Source organism: Theropithecus gelada, chromosome 7a (assembly GCF_003255815.1).
Source record: "Theropithecus gelada isolate Dixy chromosome 7a, Tgel_1.0, whole genome shotgun sequence".
In the NCBI taxonomy this organism is placed as follows: Eukaryota; Metazoa; Chordata; class Mammalia; order Primates; family Cercopithecidae; genus Theropithecus; species Theropithecus gelada.
This window is the reverse complement of record NC_037674.1, coordinates 51,642,611-51,665,355: the sequence shown is the minus strand read 5'-3', so window position 1 is coordinate 51,665,355 and position 22,745 is coordinate 51,642,611. Positions and strand designations below refer to the sequence as shown.

The 22,745-nt window shown below is 41.9% G+C and overlaps 1 protein-coding gene across 4 annotated transcripts in view; it reads right to left on the bottom strand.

Moving 5' to 3' along the window:
* Nucleotides 1-22,745, bottom strand: part of SIN3A (SIN3 transcription regulator family member A) — an 87,832-nt gene that overhangs the window by 47,599 nt on the left and 17,488 nt on the right. For 3 of the 4 annotated variants that reach the window (XM_025390247.1, XM_025390245.1, XM_025390246.1), the window contains exons 2-3: nucleotides 13,327-13,548; nucleotides 5,812-5,988 (exon numbers count right to left, since the gene is read on the bottom strand). In XM_025390247.1, coding sequence (XP_025246032.1) covers nucleotides 5,812-5,988; nucleotides 13,327-13,515 — 366 coding nt within the window. In that variant the 5' untranslated portion in view covers nucleotides 13,516-13,548. Of the gene's footprint in view, nucleotides 1-5,811; nucleotides 5,989-13,326; nucleotides 13,549-18,917; nucleotides 19,016-22,745 lie in introns of all 4 variants that reach the window. The other variant, XM_025390249.1, reaches the window with a different exon arrangement.

Sequence of the window (22,745 nt, the reverse complement as noted above, 5' to 3'; positions counted from 1 at the left end):
CAGGCAGTCAAACTTTCCAGTGATGCCACTGAAATGGCAGCCCTCAAAAGAGCAGTGGTTCCTTTTCTAGACTGTGGATCTTCAGATAAGTACTGCCATTTTCATTTCACTTCCTGAAAGTCAGGGTCGACTTGTGAAAAGTTGTTAAACAACACGCTAAATGTGAAATGTCAACCTTCACTCTAAACTTGCCCTGTTCAGAGCATCACATGAAGAATTCACTGGGTTTTATAGTGGCTTTTCGGTTTTTTTTTGGTAGTTCATTGTTAAGGATTGTCCATGTCCTGCCTGAAATACCATGACTGTTTATGGAAAGTATCTTTAAAGCCGGATACAGTTTGGCCTGGGGAGAAAAAAAAGTGACCTATCACAAAGAACAGGTTGGAAAGGTTAAGCTATGAGTCTGATTTAGGACAGAGACACCCAAAAGAAATCCCCACTAGGTGTTTCCTATTTACTCTGAGATCAGTAAGTTTTTTTGGTGGTTTAATTGAAGCCTAAATATTTAAAATTATACAAAATATCAGGTTTAAGAAATTTCAGGAATAAACATTTGATGTGATTTAAGCCAGTCTTTTTCTTTTTTTTGAGATGGGAGTCTCGCTTTGTCTCCCAGGCTGGAGTGTAATGGTGCAATCTCGGATCACTGCAACTTCTGCCTCCTAGGTTCAAGTGATTCTCCTGTCTCAGCCTCCTGAGTAGCTGGGATTCCAGGCTCATGTCGCCACATCCAACTAATTTTTTTTGTATTTTTAGTAGAGATGGGATTTCACCATGTTGGCCAGGCTGGTCTTGAACTCCTGACCTCAACTGATCCGCCCACCTCAGCCTCCCAATGTGCTAGGATTACATGCGTGAGCCACCACACCTGGCTAGGCATAGATAGTCTTTTGATTTGTTGCCAAATGGAACACTTACATTCAAATCAATCAGTAATTGGTGCTATGGTCTGAATGTGTCCCGCAAAATTCTTACATGGAAACTTAATCACCAATATGATGATATTAAGAAGTGAGGCCTTCAGAAAGTGACTGTGGAGCCCTCATGAATGGGATTAGGGACCTTATAAAAGGGCTGGAGTGAACCAGTGTTGGTCCCTTTGGCCCTTCTCCCTTCCACAGTGTTAGGACACAGCTTTCAGGCACCATCTTGGAAACAGAGTTCAGGCCCTCACCAGACACCAAACCGGCACCTTGATTTTATTATTTTATTTCATTATTTATTTTATTTTTTGAGATGAAGGCTTGCTCTTGTCACCCAGGTTGGAGTGCAAAGGCGCGATCTCAGCTCAATGCAACCTCTGCCTCCCGGGTTCAAGCGATTGTCCTGCCTCAGCCTCCCGAGTAGCTGGAATTACAGGCGCCTGCCACCACACCTGGCTAATTTTCGTATTTTTAGTAGAGACGGGGTTTCACCATGTTGGCCAGGCTGGTCTCAATCTCCTGACCTCGTGATCCGCCCACCTCAGCCTCCCAAAGTGCTGGGATTACAACAGGCGTGAGCCACCACGTCCGGCCTATTTATTTATTTTGAGACATGGTCTCACTCTGTCACCCAGGCTGGAGTGCAGTGGTATAATCTCAGCTCACTGCAACCTCCGCCTCCTGGGTTCAAGTGCTTCTCGTGCCTCAGCCTCCAGGAGTAGCTGGGATTACAGGTATCCGCCACCATGCCCGCCTTATTTTTTTGTATTTTCAGTAGAGACAGGGTTTTACCATGTTGGCCAGGTTGGTCTTGAACTCCTGACCTCAAATGATCTGCCCACTTCAGCCTCCCAAAGTGCTGGGATTATAGGGGTAAGCCACCGTGCCCGGCCAGCACCTTGATTTTAGATTTCCCAGCCCTCAGAACTTCTCCAGAACTGTGAGAAATAAAATTCTATTATTTAGAAATAGATTATCTAGTCTCAGGTATTTTGTTATAGCAGCACTAATGGATTGAGACAAATAGCTTTTTTTTTTTTCTTTTTGAGACGGAGTCTTGCTCTGTTGCCCAGGCTGGAGTGCAGTGGTACTTTCTCGGCTCACTGCAAACTTCATACCACTCTCCTGCCTCAGGCTCCCAAGTAGCTGGGACTACAGGCGCCTGCCACCATGCCCGGCTAACTTTTTTTGTATTTTCAGTAGAGATGGGTTTCACTGTGGTAGTCAGGATGATCTCAATCTCCTGACCTCGTGATCCACCCGCCTTGGCCTCTTAAAGTGCTAGGATTACAGGCATAAGCCACCACGCCTGACCCCAAGACAAATGGCTCTTTAAGAGTTCTTCAGAGTTCCATTATGGCCATGGGTTAATCAGTGTTTCAGTATTGCTAGAAATCAGATTGTATACTTGGTCAATACCCACTTGTTTGATGGTTAGTTTTTCTATACAAATATTATGACAATTTCTGTTGAAATTCAATGGACTATTTTAATTCATATTCTGAACTTTCCATACTAAAATATTTCATTAATGACCAAGTTAAGTGAACACAAAATGCAGTAAGTTTGCAAAAGGAACCAAGACTTTGGAAGATATTTAAGAAAAGGATGCATCAATACACAACAAAAGAAGAGTTATCAGTAAGATATGGTATGGTATAAGGTAACTACTGTAGAGAAGGAAAAAAGTACAGAAACCCAAAAGAAAGCAATTATGTGTGATAGGTGTATGTCTAAAACAGAAAGGTACTGAAAGTCACAACAAACCGCTGTTTAAAAACTAGTTCTAGGCCGGGTGCGGTGGCTCACACCTGTAATCCTAGCACTCTGGGAGGCCAAGGAGGGTGAATGCCCTGAGGCCAGGAGTTTGAGAGCAACCTGGCTAACATGTCAAGACCCGTCTCTAGTAAAAAAAAAAATACAAATATTAGGTGTGGTGGTGCACGCCTGTAATCCCAGCTATTTGGGAGACTGAGACATGAGAATCACTTGAACCCAGGCGGGGGAGGGTACAGTGAGTTGAGATGGCGCCACTGCACTACAGCCTGGGCAACAGAGTAAGACTGTCTCAAGGAAAAAAAGGTAAAATAGAAGTTCTAGAATAACCCTATGCTTTAAAAACCCTGCATGACACTCACATAATAAATAAGACACCTACAAGTAAGAATAGTGAGGAAATTATCTCATCACCCAAAGCATAGTCCAACTCTTATATAAATTCTCTTTAAATGCATGTATACAGTTCTAGGAAGCACAACTTAAAAAAAAAAAAATTGGATGTAGTTATTTAGAAGCTACAGATTTAAGGAAGCACTTGGGGAGACCCTTAGACTCTGCTGATAAAGTTTCATAGCTCACTTGAACAGGGATTTACTATTAAGGCCCTGAATCTCCTGAAGTCCACAATCTTGTTGGAGAGAAAAACACAAGCAACTATAAAGAGAACCTGCTAAACATGTACCAAATATCACTGCTGCTGACATTCAATACCTAAATAATACCAAACATGCCTCAAATCGCTCAAATCCCTTCTTGTCACCACCAATCTACCAAAGACAAAAAAAAAAAAGATAATGTTGAGGCTTGAAATAATGTGTAAGCATTCTCACTGAACGTTTTTCTTTCTTTCTTTTTTTTTTTTTTGAGATGGAGTTTCGCTTTTGTCGCCCAGACTCGAGTATAGTGGTATGATCTTGGCTCACTGCAACCTCTGTCTCCTGGCTTCAATCAATCCTCCTGCCTCAACCTCCTGAGTAGCTGGGATTACAGGCATGCGCCACCATGCCTGGCTCATTTTGTATTTTTAGTAGAGGCGTGGTTTCACCACATTGGTCAGGCTGGTCTTGAACTCCTGACCTCAGGTGATTCACCCACCTCGGCCTCCCAAAGTGCTGGGATTACAGGTGTAAGGCACCATGCCCGGCCTACAATATTGTGGAATATAAATGACTTATTGAAGTTGATTCAAATGCTTGTAATGCATTTTAAGACCAATCCAAAAATGACAGGCAATGTGGGAATACTGGGATAAATTACATGGAGGTACAAGAAGCATTTTACCTCTCCTCATTAGAAAGGAAATTCAACAAGTTATTTTATGTAGGAATATAATCAAGAGCTTGTGACTAAAAGAACACAGCAAGAAATCCTAACTCTATCCATGACTCACTCTATAACCCCAAATCCAAAACCCTTCCTTGTTTCCTTGCCAGTTTCCGTAAAGCAAACAAAACATAATCCATATACTTATACCAAAGAGTCCTGTGAGGAAGGTGGGTAAAAACTGGTGTTGTGCTTTGATAGGGCTGATTGAAAAAGGCTATAGAAATAAATATGTTTTTGTTAGTTTAATAAGCAAGTTTATAAGCTATTTTGCAACATTAAAGCATATCTACTGTCATAGAGTGTTAATACAGAATTAAATCACATGCAACCAAGTTTAAAAAAAAATATTCTCAGGACTTAGTAAAGTGCTAAGCCCACAGCAATAATACATTTTGGTACACAGTCATCACTCTACAAGAGACCGAAAATGTTTTAAAGAAAACACCAATATTCCTTATACACATTTTCCCAAAGACAGAATTCAGAGTGAAGCTTCAGGCCTAAAAAATCTGCACTCTCTTTAAAAGGCTATGCATTAGTCAATATTATGTAAGCCAACAGAGAGAGTAAATTTTACAAAATTACTCTAAATCACTTAGCTTTGCTGTACTTTATAACATTTATGTAGCATTTAATATTCTTAGGCCAATATTAAACAAGTTCCCAAGAATCCACACCAATGAGGGCAGGGATCATGAAGAACTAAAGTTAAGTACCAGGGAAAACAGAAGAAAGAACCATTTGCTGCATATGGATGTGTCCTTAGAGGGTTTATTTCTCATTCCTGCCTGCAAGCAACATAAGTAGGCTGCCATAACCAAATGAAGAGTTAACATCTCTTCAGAGTTCCATCATTTATTATTTCCTGAACTTAATTTTATATAAATGTAAAATCAGAAAAATTGAAACCTGAACACTTGCTGCAACAATCACATATTTTGAAAAGTAATATTCAAGTGGTCAGAGATACAAGGTTAGCTGGGAACACAAGCTTCACTTCTCCAGGGATGCCCTATGAATTTCAAAGCACTAAAAACCTACCACACATACTCAGCAGAAAATATGAAAACACTGATAATTCATTCACAGTTATAGTTTTCCCTAAACTTTATCAAGATTCCCCCCAAAAAGGAGCATGTGTTTACTAAGGATGGACTTGATGATGTGAGTCAATTCAGCTATTCATAAACAGGAATAAAAAGATAAAGGTAATAAGAACATTACAGGCATGAGCTGGGCATAGTGGCTCACACTTGTACTCCCAACACTTTCGAAGGCCAAGATGGAAGAATCACTTGAGGCCAGTAGTTTGAGACTAGCCTGGGCAACACAGTGAGATCCCCATCTCTGAAACTAAAAAATTAAAAAGAAAAAAATTTAAAAGAATTTAAAAAGATTCAACTGTAAGACATATTACCGGGCCAATTTACTGTACAAACCTGTAGCCAATCATGTATGTGCTCAATAGAGAGTTCAAAAGGAAGCAGTCAAAAAATGAATTTTAAGGTTCATTTTGTATGAAAATGGCCCCACAATCCTGGTAACATTTGAGTGACATGCATTTCATACAGTCCAAAAACATCTGAGTATATTCTTCTCTGGATCAGGCACTGGTGCCAAGATAGGAAACAGAAGCAAATTTTACAAAACAAAAACAGTAAAACTTGTGATTCGACAGCTAGTATCTCAGGTTAGAAGTTGTACCACCACAACCGACAAGCTGCAGCCAGTATTTCCTGCTAAGGATAAACTTTTTGACCCAAGAAAAAGAGCTGAATACCACCTTCAGCCTCTGAAATTGCTGCTGTCCTTGCACTGGTGCAACTGGTGGGGCTGGATGAGCGTGACTCTGGACCACCTGGCCTCCATGGGGTTGCACAGCTGTTGGGTGATGATGGCTGCTATGAACTGCTGCTATGGCGGGCCCATGACTGCCGGAGCTCTGTGGCATGGCTGAAACCTGGGGTGAACAGAATACAGACAGGAAACTTCAAGGCTTGTATACTCTTCCCCAAATGTGTCTAAATAACTAACACAAATGTACAAAGATAATTAATTGGAAACCCAAATTTCTGCTGGGCATGATGGCTCACACCTATCTCATGGGAAGATCGCCTGAACTCAGGAGTTCAAGGCTACAGTGAGCTATGATCATGCCACTGCACTCCAGCTTGGGCCAGAGTGAGACCACGTCTCTAAAAAGAGAAAAGAAAGCCTGGGCAACATAGTGAGACACCATCTCCACAAAAAATGAAAACTTGGCCAGGTGTGGTGACATGCACCTGTGGTCTCACCTACTCTAGAGGCTAAAGGAGGATTGCTTGAGTCCAGGAGTTCAAGGCCGCAGTGAGCTGTGATCACACCACTGCTCTCTAGCCCGGGTGACAGAATGAGACTCTGTCTCTAAAAAAACAAAAAAAACAAAAAAAACAAAAAACAACAACAAAGAAAAGAAAAAGAAGGAAACCCAAATTTTCCACAAAAGGAACTGGTTAAATACATTACAGCCCACCCAAGTTATAACCAAATTATTTGTAGCTATTAAAAATTATATAGTTTAGCTGGGAACAGTGGCTCACACCTGTAACCAGCACTTTGGGAGGCCCAGACAGAAGGTTCACTCGAGTCCAGGAGCTCAAGACCAGCCTGGCAAACGTGGCAAGACCCCGTCTACTAAAAATACCAAAAAAATTAGCTGGATATGGTAACACACATCTGTAATCTCAGCTACTGGGAGGCTGAGACATGGAAATCACTTGAACCTGGGAGGTGGAGGTTGCAGTCAGCTGAGATCACGCCACTGCATTCCAGCCTAGAAAACAGAGCAAGACTCTGTCTCCAAAAAGAAGAAGAAGAAAAAAAATTATATAGTTTATCTCAAACTGTCTGTGGTAAAGGATGAATGTTTTTCTTAAAGTTCCAATCCATCAGGGACCACAACTTTTATAAAAATCCAGTAAAAATAAATTACTATGAAAGTGAAAATAAAAAATACACAAACCCCCCAGGCGTGGTGGTTCACGCCTATAATCCCAGCACTTTGGGAGGCCGAGGCAGGTGGATCACCTGAGGTTGGGAGTTCTTGAGACCACCCTGACCAACATGGAGAAACCCTGTCTCTACTGAAAATACAAAATTAGATGGGCGTGGTGGCGCATGCCTGTAATCCCAGCTACTCAGGAGGCTGAGGCAGAAGAATTGCTTGAACCAGGGAGGTGGAGGTTGCAGTGAGCCGATATCACGCCATCACACTTCAGCCTGGGCAACAAGAGTGAAACTCCATCTCAAAAAACAAAACAACAACAACAACAAAAAAAAAAACATAAACTCGTAATTTTTTTTTCTTGCCTTTTTATTGAGACAGGGTCCCGTTCTCTCACCCAGCCTGGAGTGCAGTGGTACAATCATGGCTCACTGTAGCCTTGACCTCCCCAGGCTCAGATGATCCTCCCATCCCAGCTTCCCGAGTAGCTGGGACTACAGGCATGTACCACCATGCCTGGTTAACTGTCGTACTTTTTGTAGAAACAGGGTTTCACCATGCTGCCCAGGCTGGTCTCGAACTCTTGGGTATGGAGTCCACCTGCCTTGGCCTCCCAAAGTGTTGGGGTTATAGACATAAGCCACTGTGCCCAGACTGTAACTTTCATTACTGGATTTTACAAATAAAAAATGATCATGTCCAATTGCTAGAATAGTTTCTAAACACTCTCAATTTCTATACTTACGCCATTACGAACTCATAACAAAGGATACAGATTAGCCATCTGTAAGCCACACTTTCAACAGTGATATAGAGATATATTTGAATATGGAAAAAAAGTTCATAATCCACAAGTTGAATGTATTCATGTACTGTATATAGAATTAAACTTTTAAATAGTTCTTTTTTTTTTTTTTTTGAGACGGAGTCTCGCTCTGTGGCCCAGCTGGAGTGCAGTGGCCAGATCTCAGCTCACTGCAAGCTCCGCCTCCCGGGTTTACGCCATTCTCCTGCCTCAGCCTCCAGAGCAGCTGGGACTACAGGCGCCCGCCACCTCGCCCGGCTAGTTTTTTGTATTTTTTTAGTAGAGACGGGGTTTCACCGTGTTAGCCAGGATGGTCTCGATCTCCTGACCTCGTGATCCGCCTGACTCGGCCTCCCAAAGTGCTGGGATTACAGGCTTGAGCTACCGCGCCCGGCCTTTTAAATAGTTTTTTAACGCACATTACACTGGGTGACAGAGGAAGACCCTGTCTCAAAAAAATAATAAAAGCACATTACAAAGCGGTATGATAAAAAGATTTTAAACCTTAGACAACTAATATATAGCAAAATGTTAGCATTTAATCTTATGGTTACAGAATTAAAGATGACTCTTACTTTGTTTCTTTTTGTTTTTTTGTTTTTGAGACAGTCTAGCTCTGTCGCCCAGGCTGGAGTGCAGTAGCACAATCTCAGCTCACTGCAACCTCCGTCTCCCAGGTTCAAGTGATTCTCCTGCCTTAGCCTCCTGAGTAGCTGGGATTACAGGTGCCTGCCACCACACCCGGCTAATTTTTGTATTTTTAGTAGAGACAGGGTTTTACCATGTTGGTCAGACTGGTGTCGAACTCCTGACCTCAAATGATCTACCTGTCTTGGGCTCCCAAAGTGCTGGGCTTACAGGTATGAGCTACTGCGCCCAACCTACTTTATTTTGCTTATCTTGATTTGCTATGAGCATTATATCTAATGTAAAATAAATTTTTTACCCAAATTGTTGATGGTTTGGCCTCAAACAAATGTCTTTTCTATTCTTTTATCTCAATCTTTCTCTTGTCCTCTTATAAGTTTGAGGAAATAAAAGCCAAAACCACTTTCCTTCTATATCTATTGCAAGAAGTGCTATAAAACATTTTCAGAACTTTTTTCCTTTTTCAGAACTGTTGATCACCACAGAAGACAACAATCTGTCCAAATGCCTGAATGCCCCGTCCCCAAAATAAGGAGACTAAATAACATGAAACTTTCTTTCTCTCAACAATGTTAAGTTTTATACTACAATTTAAAGAGAGAATAAAACTTTTTTCAAATCCTCACATTTATAAAAATTATCCTGGAGGTAGATGAAGAAATGAGAGAGAGGGAGAAACCAAGTGACTATGCATAAATCCACAGAAACGATACAAGGCATATTAAGAGTAAAAAGAAACTATTTAGACAATTCTAAAAGCTCTAATGTACCTCAAAGATGGGCTATTATTCTGAGCTTCTATATTCCAGTATGCATGTTTTTTACAGGGTTTACAGGCTTTTACTAGACTGACTTATACAGCACATTCTAGTTTCCATTCAGAAGAAATGTAACTATCCCATATGTAGAAAACAGTCATTAACCTGTTTAGATAATGAAAGTAATCACCCAAGGTAAACAAGCAACTTTCTTTTCTTCCAAGTCCTAAAAGATGCCATCTGTTGGCAGTCTTCTGACTGCTGCCCCAGCCCCACAGGAAGGGATCAGACTGCTTCAAGGGGACTCCTGAGGAAGAGTGATGCCTCAGGAATCACCATTTCCTACTTCAGCTGCATTTCCTCTTCTTTGTATTTTTATACTAAATTCCTAGAAATGGAAATGCCAGGTCAAAAACTAACAAAATAATCTGACACAAACTGCCAAATTGTTTTTAAAAAACATTACCTCAGTTTATGGGTACCCCAGTACCCATATATTTTTAAGGTCACTAACAAATGAGGTTGAAGGCCTCTCCAGACCAGTTATATGTTAAAGTAGAAAGATATCCACTATATATTAAATGAAAAGAGCAAACAGCAGACCAGTATGTAAGGTATGATCCAAATTGTACAAAAAGAAAAATGGAAAGGCCAGGCAAGGTGGCTCATGCCTGTAATCCCAGCACTTATTGGGAGGCTGAGGCGGGCAGATCACTTGAGTACAGGAGTTCAAGACCAGCCTGGGCAACATGGCAAAACCCCGTCCCTACAGAAAAAATACAAAAATTAGCCAGGTGTGGTGGCATGCATCTGTAGTCCCAACTACTTGGGAGACTGAGGTGCGAGGATTGCTTGAGCCCAGGAGATGAAGGGTGCAGTGAGCTGAGATCATGCCACAGCATTCCAGCCTGGGTGAGAGTGTGACTCTCTCTCAAAGAAAAAAAAAAAAAAAAGGTAAATTTAGATAGCTAGATAGATTGATATACATATGCTTGTATATGCATACAAAACTGGATACCCAAGAAATTCACCAGTGGGAGAAAATCTGACGCATGACAGAAAAAAGTCATTTTGTATCTTTTTTAAAAAAAAATCAAAGTGTGGCAGGGCACAGAGGCTCACGCCTATAACCCCAGCACTTGGGGAGGCCAAGGCGGACAGATCACTTGAAACCAGAAGTTTAAGACCAGCCTAGCCAACATGGCAAAACCCTGTCTCTACTAAAAATACAAAAATTAGCCAGGCATGGTGGTGTGCACCTGTAATCCCAGCTACTCAAGAGGCTGGGGCACGAGAATCACTTGAACCTCAGAGCCAGAGGTTGCAGTGAGCCAAGATCATGCCACTGCACTCCAGCTGGGGCGACAGAGCGAGACACCATCTCAGAAAAATAAAATAAGGTCGGGTACAGTGGCTCACGCCTATAATCCCAGCACTTTGGAAGGCAGACACAGGCGGATCACTGGAGGTCGAGACCAGCCTGGCCAGCATAGCGAAACCCCATCTCTACTAAAAATACAAAAATTAGCTGGGTGTGGTGGTGCACGCCTGTAATCCCAGCTGCTCGGGAGGCTGAGGCAAGAGAATTGCTTCAACCTAGGAGGCAGAGGCTGCAGTGAGCCAAGACTGCACCATTGCACTCCAGCCTGGGCAACAGACAGAGATTCTGTCTCAAAAAAAATAAAATAAATAAAATAGACTAGGCATGGTGGCTCATGCCTGTAATCCCGGTACTTTGTAAGGCCAAGAGGAGCGGATCACCTGAGGTCAGGAGTTCAAGACCAGTCTGGCCCACATCTCTAGTAAAAATACAAAAAATTAGCCAGGCATGGCAGCAGGTGCATGTAATCCCAGCTACTCGGGAGGCTGAGGCAGGAGAACTGCTTGAGCCCAGGAGGCAGAGGCTGCAGTGGGCCGAGATCACACCACCGCACTCCAGCCTGGGCAATAAGAGCAAATCTCTGTCTCAAAAAAAAAAAAAAAAAAAAAACTGAAGTGATATATTACTTTCACAATAAAAAAGGGCAAAAACCAAATTTCTTCACTTCTACAAAACAGAGTAACAGATGATCAGTGTTGGTCAGGACATAGAACAACAGGAATATACAATGCTTGGGGGAACTTGCTAAAGATGCATATACCCTGTGACATAGCAATCCCTTTCATAGGTACTTGACAAACTCCTGTATGTCCTCAAACCTGCTGACTGGTTTGCAACAGGGTAAGGAGTTTGCACCACAATGTAAATCAGCTATGGCAGACCCTTGAATAAGACGAGTTTTTGTTTTGTTTTTAAGGAGACAGGGTCTTGCACTGTTGTCCAGTCTGAAGTACAGTTGCTTGATCACAGCTCACTGCAGCCTTGACTTCCTGGGCTTGAGCAATCCTCTCACCTCAGTCTCCCAGGTAGCTAGGACTACAGATGCACATCACTATGCCTGGCTAATTTTTTATTTATTTTTTTAAATTAATTAATTAATTCTTTCTTTTTGAGACAAGTTCACACTCTGTCACTCATGCTGGGTGCGGTAGCATATTCACTGGAGCCTCAACCTCCCAGGCTCAAATGATCCTCCCACCTCAGCATCCCAAGCAGCTGGGAACACAAGTGTGCACCATTACGCCCTGCTAATCTTTGTTTATTTTTAGGAGAGACGGGGCTTGCTATCTTGCCCAAGCTGATCTCTAACTCCTTGGCTCAGGCCATCCTCATGCTTCCAACTTCCCCAAGTGTTGGGATTATGGGTGCAAGCCACTGCACTCAGCAACAACACAAGTCCACTTACACGTGGATTTTCTCCCACCTCTGCCACCCCTGAGATGGCCAGACTAACCCTTCATCTTCTTTCTCCCTCCTCCTCAGCCTACTCAATGTGAAGACAAGGATGAAGACCTTTATGATGATCCACTTCCACTTAATAAACAGTAGATATATTTTCTCTTCCTTACAACTTTCTTAGTATTTTCTTTCTTCTAGATTATTTTAAGAATACAGTATATGACAAATATACAAAATACATGTTAATCAACCATTTATGTTATCGGTAAAGCTTCTGAACAACAACAGGCTATTTGTATTTAAGTTTTGGGGAGTCAAAAATTATACATGGGCCGGACACAGTGGCTCAGACTTGTAATCCCAGCTCTTTGGAAGGCTGAGGCGGGAGGATAGCTTGTGGTGCGCACCTAGTGCTAGCTACTAGGGAGGCTGGGGCACGGGAGGACTGCTTGAGCCCCGGAGTTCGAGGCTGCAGTGAGTCATGATCACACCACTGCACTCCAGCAGGAGCCACAGAGCAAGACCCTATTTCCAAAAAAAAAAAAAAAAAAAAAAAAAAAGAAAGAAAAGAAAAAAGTTATACATGTATTTTTGACTGCATGGGGGAGGGGGGCGGTCAGTGCCTCAACTCCCACACTGTCCAAGAGTCAGTCATATTTCACTATAATGATGTTTAATTCAGCTGTCTTTTTAAAAAATAAATAGCAAAACTGTCTTAATAAGTGCATTGATTTAAATTCTGGCACAAGCTTCTTATTTTGTCATGAATTGCCAATGAGTGCACTAAGAGAATATCAGAATGTTCACAGCAGCACCTTTGTAAAAGCAAAAACCTGGAAACAGCCCAATAGTCCAACGGTAGACTTGACAAATAAATTAAGTATGTGCATATAATTTACACTAGAGTGAAAATGGTGGAATTACAGCGATCTATAAAAATGTGAGTTTTTTTAAAAAGTGAGTCAAAGAAGAAAATGTTTCCATTTATATAAAAGTTCAGAAATATCAAAACTAAACAATTATGTTAGTTTTTTTTTTAAGTAAATAAAGTCAAGGGAATGATAAATACAAAGTTTAGATTAGTGGTTACCTCTGAAGGGAGGGAAAAGAAGGGAGCAGAGTGGGATATGCAGAGAACTTCAAAGGTCATGACAACATTCTTTTTTTTTCATAAATTTGTATGGTGAGTACACAATTTTTTTTTTTAACCTTACACATTCTCAACAATTTTTAAATATCTAACAGTATTAAAAAAATGTTTTATAACTGCCTAAAATCACTATTCCTCCTCCCTCATTCTAGTCCCTTGGTTCGCTCCAGCTTACCTGGTAGCTGGGTGTTACAGAGTACTGAATTCCCGTGGCTGACTGCATGGTCTCAGACACTGCTTCATACACAGGAGGGGCAGGGGCAAGCACCCGGTGCTGGTGAGGAAAAGCCTCTGTGCTGCCAGGGATCCGACGCTGCTGGGCTGCATACACCGGTGACTCCTGGTCATCCAAACGCCGCTTCATTCTGCGCTCATGCTCAGGGATGCACTACAAAACCTGCAGAAACCAAAAGCAATAGCATGCAAGTCAATTCTCACTCCAGTATGATGTACGTAACTTAGGACCAGTCACCCAAGTTTAGTAAAAGCCTGACTCCCAGAACTGATCATCTGTTTCATCTTAGTGATGTTTAAGTGTATATGGGCATACCGCCCAACCACAGTGAACAAGTTATAAATGAAAAACACATTTAAATAACATAGTTTTAATTAATTTGGTACTGTGAAGTTGAAAAACAGGCTCCAATTTAAAAATACAAACACAACCTTTTATCCCATTATTCTCTAGTTTTCTCCTCCAGTGCTATTACTCCTAATATTAATTACATATCCACACGCTGCAAAAATATTCAAGCACTTCTTAAATCCTCTCAAAACCTACTAATATAATTGTGGTCTAATTTAAAATTTGTTTCAACAATTAAAATGGTATCATGGAAAGAACACTGTGCCAGGAATGGGAAGACAAAGATTCTAGACTTGCCAATTTAAAATGCTATGTAATTTCAACAAGTTCCCCGTTCTATATGAATTTGTTTCTCCAACTATAAAATAAGAAAGTTGGAACAGATCACGCCTAAGTTTTCTTCTGGTTCTAACAGTTATAAGAAGAGATTCTCTTAGCTTAATAATACCTCTGTGGGAGACAATTTCCTTCCTGCAGGACACAAAAAGTCTATGAACATTTGGCCCAGGAATCTACTTGGGTCTTCGGAGTCTTTCCACATCAGTATCACTAACACAAGCGTAACACACCATCAGTGAGAAAGAATGCATCAGCCATCCAAAGAAAAAAGGCCCCACCACTTTTCCAGTCCCCAAAAAATATCTTAAATAAGACACCACTGCTATGGAAAGAAGATAAAAATTACAGTAATAGTGGGAGATTTGGCAAACCACTCCCCTCATCTAAAGTACGTTAAAAAAAATAATAATAATCTTTACCTAATTCTTAAGTCTACCCAAGATCTTTTCTTTATCCTCTGGGAGCACACAAACCCTGAAGGGAAAGTAGTCTTTACAAGGACTCTCCATGGCTGTTTCACCTTTTCTTTGTCCTCACGATAGTCCTCAATCTGGCCGCCACTCTAATCCTTAGATATGAAATCCTGTCTCAGGCTTTTCTCACATTTCACACACCTAAGTGGGAACCTGACACAGCAGCACAACTGATTAATTTGCAAGCTGGCCACTTTTATCTTTCTGTAAACTCGAGCCACAAATACACTCTCTGTGGCCTACATAACTTCAGACTAAGTCTCTCAGCTTTGTGTGTGATAATATGTGGAACTCAGTTAAATGGAGTTGAGAACGTTTCTGACAGTTGCTGATAAGTAATTTAAAATGTCTTAGCTAGTTATGCTTTCCTAGGTTTTTCTAGTACGAAGCAGCATGTTTAGCTTAGTATTCCAAAAGCTTTTAGACATATTAAGAGGTTGAGAATATAGATTTATGCATGCTATTTGATATTTGAAGAGCCACTAATCAACTACGAACACTAAACCTCAACGTGCTTTGGGATGAGGAACTGAGTCTAATCATAGGTAGAGTAAAATGTCTTTTTGGCTATTTCTTATATATGTTCATGACTTTCAGTGGTTTGGTCTTGGGTTCTGTTGGTTGAAAACTGATGCTTAACTCATCTGAGACTAACTTCTGTAACCAAAAATGAAGTCAATACTTTATAGGCTGGATGCAGTGGCTCACACCTGTAATCCTAGAACTTTGGGAAGCTGAGGCAGGCAGATCACCTAAGGTCAGGAGTTCAGGACCAGCCTGGCCAACACAGTGAAATGGTGTCTCTAGTAAAAATACAAAAATTAGCCAGGCGTGATGGCGCACATCTGTAATCTCCGCTACTTGGGAGGCTAAGGCACGAGAATCGCTTGAATCCAGGAGTCAGAGGCTGCAGTGAGTGGAGGTCCTGCCGCTGCACTCCAGCCTGGGCAACAGACTGCAAATCTGTCTCAAAACAAAACAAAAACAAAAAACAATTATAGAAATGTTATGATAGGGCAGCACTGGGTTTAAAAAAAAAACTTTATAGGCTGGTCACAGTGGCTCACACCTGTAATCCCAGCACTTCGGGAGGCCGTGGTGGATGGATCACCTGAGGTCAGGAGTTTGAGACCAGCCAGGCCAACATGGTGAAACCCTGTTTCTACTAAAAATACAAAATTAGCCGGGCATGATGGCATGTGCCTGTAATCCCGGCTACTCCGGAGGCTGAGGCAGGAGAATCGCTTGAACCTGGGAGGAGGAGGTTGCAGTGAGCGAGATCGCACCACTACACTACAGGCTGGGCGACAGAGCGACTCTGTCTCAAAAAACAACAACAACAAAAAAAACTTTATAAATAATAAGCCAAAATCAGATGTGAAGAGCACAGCACGACTATAGAAAAAACACCAGAGTACCTTTTAAGAACTGGATTCTATTGGATGGGAGAATGTTTGAGGGCAAAAAATAAAAACAAACAAAAAAGAACTGGATTCTACTCCAAACTCTGTCTACCATGAAGCTTTCTAATTTTGGCCCTATTTTCAAACAGGGGCAAAAGGAGGGGATCAGCCTACATTAGTGATTTCCAAATGCTGGTTTATGAACCATAAGGAAAAAGAAGAAGTGAGCTTTTCATAGATTAAGTATCACAGTACTATGGTCTATTCTGATATCATATCCTATCTTTTGGCTGTTAAAATATCGTTTGTTTTATAAAGAGACTGGGATTTCATATGGTACTTAACTTCATCCACCTCCAGAGTTTGCTTTCCATACCACCTCTACAACACTGCAGAGGCTGAACTTTCTCTGAACCATACTTTATTTCTTTAACAATTACCACTCACAGTTCTATTCCTAACTCTCTCTCTCAAATACATTGCTTCCACTCTAATCATACCCCTTGTTTCAGGGCCTGATCATCCTTCACAACAACCTTAATAAGCAAGGTGTTCTCTAATTTATGAATGAGGAAATTGAAACACAAAGATTAAGTAAACCGCCCAAAGTTGCACAGCTAGTAAGAGGCAAACCTGGGATATAAATCCAGGAAATCTGTCTCCAGAGCCTGGTTCTTAACTACTTCACTACCTTACCTCTCACAGAAGAGAAGAAATGAAGGAAGAGTCAGTCCCTTTACTTATTTAAGGCACACATGCAGGGAGCAAGTTCAGCTGTTTTTAACCTTTCACACACTTAGCTAATTCATCCTTCTTCAGCCTAAACCTAATAAAGCAGAAATGCTTCAGTAGCATTCATTCATTAAAAGCAAATGCTTAGTGAGTAGATATGAAGTCCGTAGATGATTTCAGCCCTTGCCCTCTAAAAGTATAAAAACTAGTTGGGGAAACCATACATAGTCTCACTAGTAATAAAAAATGTGTAAAGTAGGCCGGGCGCGGTGGCTCATGCCTGTAATCCCAGCACTTTGGGAGGCCGAGGGGGGCAGATCACTTGAGGTCAGGAGTTCAAGACCATCCTGGCCAACATGGTGAAACCCTCCCTCTACTAAAAATACAAAATTAGCCGGGTGTGGTGGTGGGCGCCTGTAATCCCAGCTACTCAGAGGCTGAGACATGAGAATCACTTGAACCTGGGAGGCGGAGGTTGCAGTGAGCTGAGATGACGCCATTGCACTCCAGCCTGGGCAACAGAGCAGAACTAAGTCTCAAAATAAATAAATAAATAAAAAAGGCTGGGCACCATGGCTCACACCTGCAATCCCAGCACTTTGGTTGGCCGAGGTGAACGGATCATCTGAGGTCGGGAGTTCGAGACCAGCCTGATCAACATGGAGAAACTCCGTCTCTACTAAAAATATAAAATTAGCCAGGTGTGGTGGTGCATGCCTGTCATCCCAGCTGCTCCAGAGGCTGAGGCAGGAGAATTGCTTGAACCTGGAAGGCAGAGGTTGCAGTGAGCCGAGATCACGCCATTGCACTCCATCCTGGGCAACAAGAGCAAAACTCCGCCTCGGGGGGAAAAAAAAGTAATCTACTCCAAAGCAATTTTAAAAAAAATGATGTAGTGTGGGTAAGGATACAGGGAAACACTGATGGAGGAGGCTTTAATTGGTACAGCCTATTTAGTTGGCAACTTGTAGGTATTTATTAAAATTTTAAATGTGCATACCCATTCCATGTATTATGGAAAACTATGTAAGAATCAGATCAAAGTTTATCCACAAATATAAATAATGAACGCTAAAACATACTAGATTTTGGAATAATAAAACTAGCAATTCCACTTTCAGGTCTCTATCCTACACATCTGCCAAGTATATTTATTGCAGCAAAGTATGAAAATCTAAATGTATATCAATAGCTAAATAAATGTGATCATGCATATTATGCAAAACTGTGTAGTAATCAGAAAGATCAGGGTTTATCCACAAGTACAAAGAATGAACTCTAAGACATACTAAGTGAAAACAGCAGGCTAGGTTGGATACGGGGGCTTACACCTATAATTCCAGCACTTTGGAAGGCCAAGGCGGGTGGATCACCTGAGGTTGGGAGTTCGAGACCAACCTGACCTACATGGAGAAACCCTGTCTCTACTAAAAACACACAAACATTAGCCGGGCGTGGTGGTGCATGCCTGTAATCCCAGCTACTCGGGAGGCTGAGGCAGGAGAATCGCTGAACCCAGGAGGTAGAGGTTGAGGTGAGCCAAGACGGTGCCATTGCACATTCCAGCCTGGGTAACAAGAGTGAAACTACATTTCCAAAAAAAGAAAAAAAAAAAGAAGAAAACAGTAAGCTGTGGAATACATATAGCATGATCTCATGTATGTATACACACACAAAACGTACTAAAGATTTGTACATTTTATTATATGCAACATTTGCATCGAAAGAAAAATGTGGCTGGGCACAGTGACTCATGCCTGTAATCTCAACACTTTGGGAAGCTGAGGCTCAAGGATGGCTTGAGCCCAGGAGCTCGAGACCAGTCTGGGCAACAATGGGATGACCCTGTCTCTACAAAATAAAAAAAAATTTTAGCTGGAAATGGTGGTGTACAACTATGGTACTAGCTACTCCACGGACTGAGGTGGAAGGATCGCTTGACCTCAGAAGTTGAGTTTGCAAGGTTGTAGTGAGCAGTGATCATGTCACTGCATTCCAGCCTGGGCAACAGAGTGAGACACCGAGACTCCGTCTCAAAAAAAAAAAGAAAAAAAAGAAAAAGAAAAAACATGCTAGCGAGGCACAGTGGCTCACAAAGTGCCTGTAATCCCAGTACTTTGGGAGGCCGAAGCAGGTGAATCTCTTGAGCACAGGAGTTCAAGACCAGCCTGGACAACATAGCGAGACTGTCTCTACAAAAAATACAAAATTAGCCATGCATGGTGGCATGCACCTGTAGTCCCAGCTATTTAGGGGGCTGAGATGGGAGGATCATGTGAGCCCAGGAGACGGAGGTTGAGGTAAGCTGAAATCTTGCTACTGCACTCCAGCCTGGGCAAAAAAGAAAAATGCTATAAACAATATTAAACTCTAGATAATGATAAACATGCTCAAGTACTAAGATGAAGAATACTAATGTCTGCAATTTATTTTGAAATACATCAAAAAATTAGATTCATTGATGGAGGGATGGATAGGTGGACACGCATATGTTAAACCAAGTAGTAGAAAAATGATAATGGTAAAATCTAGGTAGTGTGTATATGGGTGTTCATTATATTTACTAAAATTCTATCAACTTTGTTGTATATTTGGAAATTTTCTTGATAAAGTCTTGGAAAAAAAAATCCACAGATTCTGAGGGTTAGGAAAAAAAAAAAAAAAAAAAACAGGAAGAAAAGCCAACAATACAAACCAGCTCCTGGGTGGAAAAAATAAGTACTATAAATTGGGAAAGGGGTACAGACAGGTACACTTGGGAAGACTCTATAAAGGTAAATAATCAGCTACATCTTGAAAATTAGAGATGAATTAGAACACAGGGGTATAGAGCATGAAATTAAAATATTATAGTAAGTTTAGACGTATAGGCAATAGTTATTTACAATCTTTGCCAAGTCATTCATCCCACAAGTAATTAGCAAGTGTGTACGTCATACCTGGCGCTGTGTGGAGGGTTAGAAGTCCAGCACTGAGTCAGAGATTTCCTCCCTGACAACAGCCAAGTCTTCCATATATGACTGCTATCAGCTGACATCCTCCTCGCAAGAATCCTGTCAGATAGGCAGTCCCAGAACCCTCCTTTTTTTTTTTTTGCAATAGTATACCATTATGTCCACCAGGCTGGAGTGCAGCAGTGCAATCATGGCTCACTGCATCCCCAATCTCCTGGGCTCAAGTAATCCTCCCACCTCAGCCTCCCGAGTAGCTGGGACATAGGCAGCGCCACCATATCTGGCTAACTTTTGTATTTTGTACAGACAGGGTCTCGCTATGCTGCCCAGGGTGGTCTCGAACTCCTGGCCTCAAACAATTCTCCTGCCTTGGCCTCCCAAAATGCTGGGAGTATAGGCATGAGCCACTGCGACCAGTCAGAACCCTCTTCTTTTGAGGGAAACTGATACTCAAATAAACTTGTTCAAGGTCACATACCTAGCTAAAGGAGCAAGAGGTTGAATTCTTCCTCCTTGGAATATATGACCAATCTAAAGTAGAAACACTGGACAGATCATAAAACCACGCTTGCAGAGGGGTACAGTATAATTCTAGAATATAAAATATTTGAAAACCAAACGATGGAACCACAAAGTCAGTCACAAAAGTATTGTCAAGTCCTGCTTTAGCCAACATGGTTGGTCTCCAACTGTTTCAAATTTGGAGTTTACAGTACTATCGGAAGTCTAGTCTATGAAAACATAAAAAGAAAAAAAACAAAAGCACTTTGACGTACAGAAACTATGGAGAGAAGACTAAATAATGGCAGCAGAACATTTAAAAGTCACCTGGCGGGCACAGTGGCTTGTGCCTATAATCCTAGCACTTTGGGTGACTGAAGAGGATCATTTGAGGCCAGCAGGTGGAGGTTACATTAACCAAGATTGCACCACTGCACTCCAGCCTGAGTGACAGAGGAAGATCCCGAACACACACACACAAAAAAACAACTACAGGTCCTAAAAGTCACCTGGCCATGTGTTATAATAAAAGGTGGGGGCTGGGCATGGTGGCTTACACCTGTAATCCTAGCACTTTGGGAGGCTGAGGCGGGCAGATCACTTGAGGTCAGGAGTTCTAAACCAGTCTGGCCAACATGGTGAAACCCTGTCTTTACTAAAATACGAAAAACAAATTAGCCGGGTGTGGTTGTGGGTGCCTGTAACCTCACCTACTCAGGAGGCTGAGACACAAGAATCACTTGAACCCAGGGTGTGGAGGTTGCAGTGAGCCGAGATCGCTCACTGCATTCTAGCCTGGTCAACAGACCAAGACTCCATCTCAAAAACAAACAAACAAACAAAAAACGGGTCGGATGCTGGGTGTAGTGGCTCACATATGTAATCCTAGCACTTTGGGACGCCGTGGTGGGAGGATTGCTTGAGTCCAGGAGTTTGAGATGAGCCTGGGCAACAAAGTGAGACACCATATCTACAAAAAAATTTAAAAATTAGCTGGGCATGGTAGTGAGAGCCTGTAGTCCTTGCTGCTTAGGAAGCTGAGGTGGGAGGATCACTTGAGCCTGGGAGGTCGAGGCTATAGGTAGCTGTGATTATGCCACTGTACTCCAGCATGGGTGATGGAATAAGACCCTGTCTCAAAAAAACAAAAGTCTATCCCAGTCAGTTTGTTTAAATGCATACTCTTAGAACAAAAAATAAAATAAATAAATAAATAAATGCATACTCCTTATTTTTTATAAATGCATACCCTTGATATAATGGAAAGTTTCTCTTCAAAAGCAAACTTCTATCAAAGTTATTAAGTCAATGTAACTTCAACCCAGTGCAAATTTGAGTAGTCTAATTCAAAATATGTCCAAAAGTCCACCTCTGGTTTAAAATCTGCTAAGAAAGAATCTATTACAGAATGAAAGGCACTCTATTTAGATTTCCTATAGTGATTAGAATTATTACTTCACAAAATTAACAACCAGCTCTTCTCAAAAGACACCGTTAGATCTAATATCCAAGCCTCCTTTGAACTCAGTTTTTACATTCTTCTAATGCAGCGGTCCTCAACTAGGGGAGATTCTGCCTCCCCAGGGCACATGTAGTAATGATGGAAGACATTTTTGGTTGTCACAACTCAGGAGGATGGAGTGCTACTGACATCTCACAGGTATTGTAAAAGGATGTTGTCAAACATCCTACAATGCACATGACAGTCTCCTCACAACAAATTATTTGGCCCCAAATGTCAACAGTGTGCCAAAGTTGAGAAACCTAAATCTAATCACAACCCCAACTGTCGTGTGTGTGTGTGTGTGTGTGTGTGTGTGTGTGTGTGTGTATATTATTTTTTAGATAGAGTCTTGCTCTGTTGCCCAGGCTGGAGTGCAGTGGCGCAATCTTGGCTCACTGCAAGCTCCACCTCCCAGGTTCACACCATTCTGCGGCCTCAAGCCTCCTGAGTAGCTGGGACTACAGGTGCCTGCCACCACGCCCGGCTAATTGTTTTTTGTGGTTTTTTTTTAGTAGAGACGGGGTTTTACCATGTTAGCCAGGATGGTCTCAATCTCCTGACCTCGTGATCCGCCCGCCTCACCCTCCCAAAGTGCTGGGATTACAGGCGTGAGCCACTGCTCCCGGCCTTGTCATGTATCTTTTGTGAGCTTTGGTGGGATTATCTTAGGCTGTGGCTTGACAAATTATACAAAGGTAGTCCAGGACAGTCATCTTGGTTATGGAACAACATCAATGCCTTTTTTTTTAAGACGGAGTTTCACTCTTGTTGCCCAGACTGGAGTGCAATGGTGTGGTCTTGGCTCACTGGGACCTCTGCCTCCTAGGTTTACGTGATTCTCCTGCCTCAGCCTCCCAAGTAGCTGCAATTACAGGCACCTGCCACCACACCCGGCTAATCTTTGTATTTTTAGTAGATATGGGGTTTCACCATGTTGGCCAGGCTAGTCTGGAGCTCCTGACCTCAGGTGATCCACCCGCCTCAGCCTCCCAAAGTGCTGGGATTACAGGCGTGAGCCACTGCACCCGACCATCAATGCTTCTTTTACGGCATATGATACACCTTTTTTTTTTTTTTTTTTTTTTTTTTTTTTTTTTTTTGG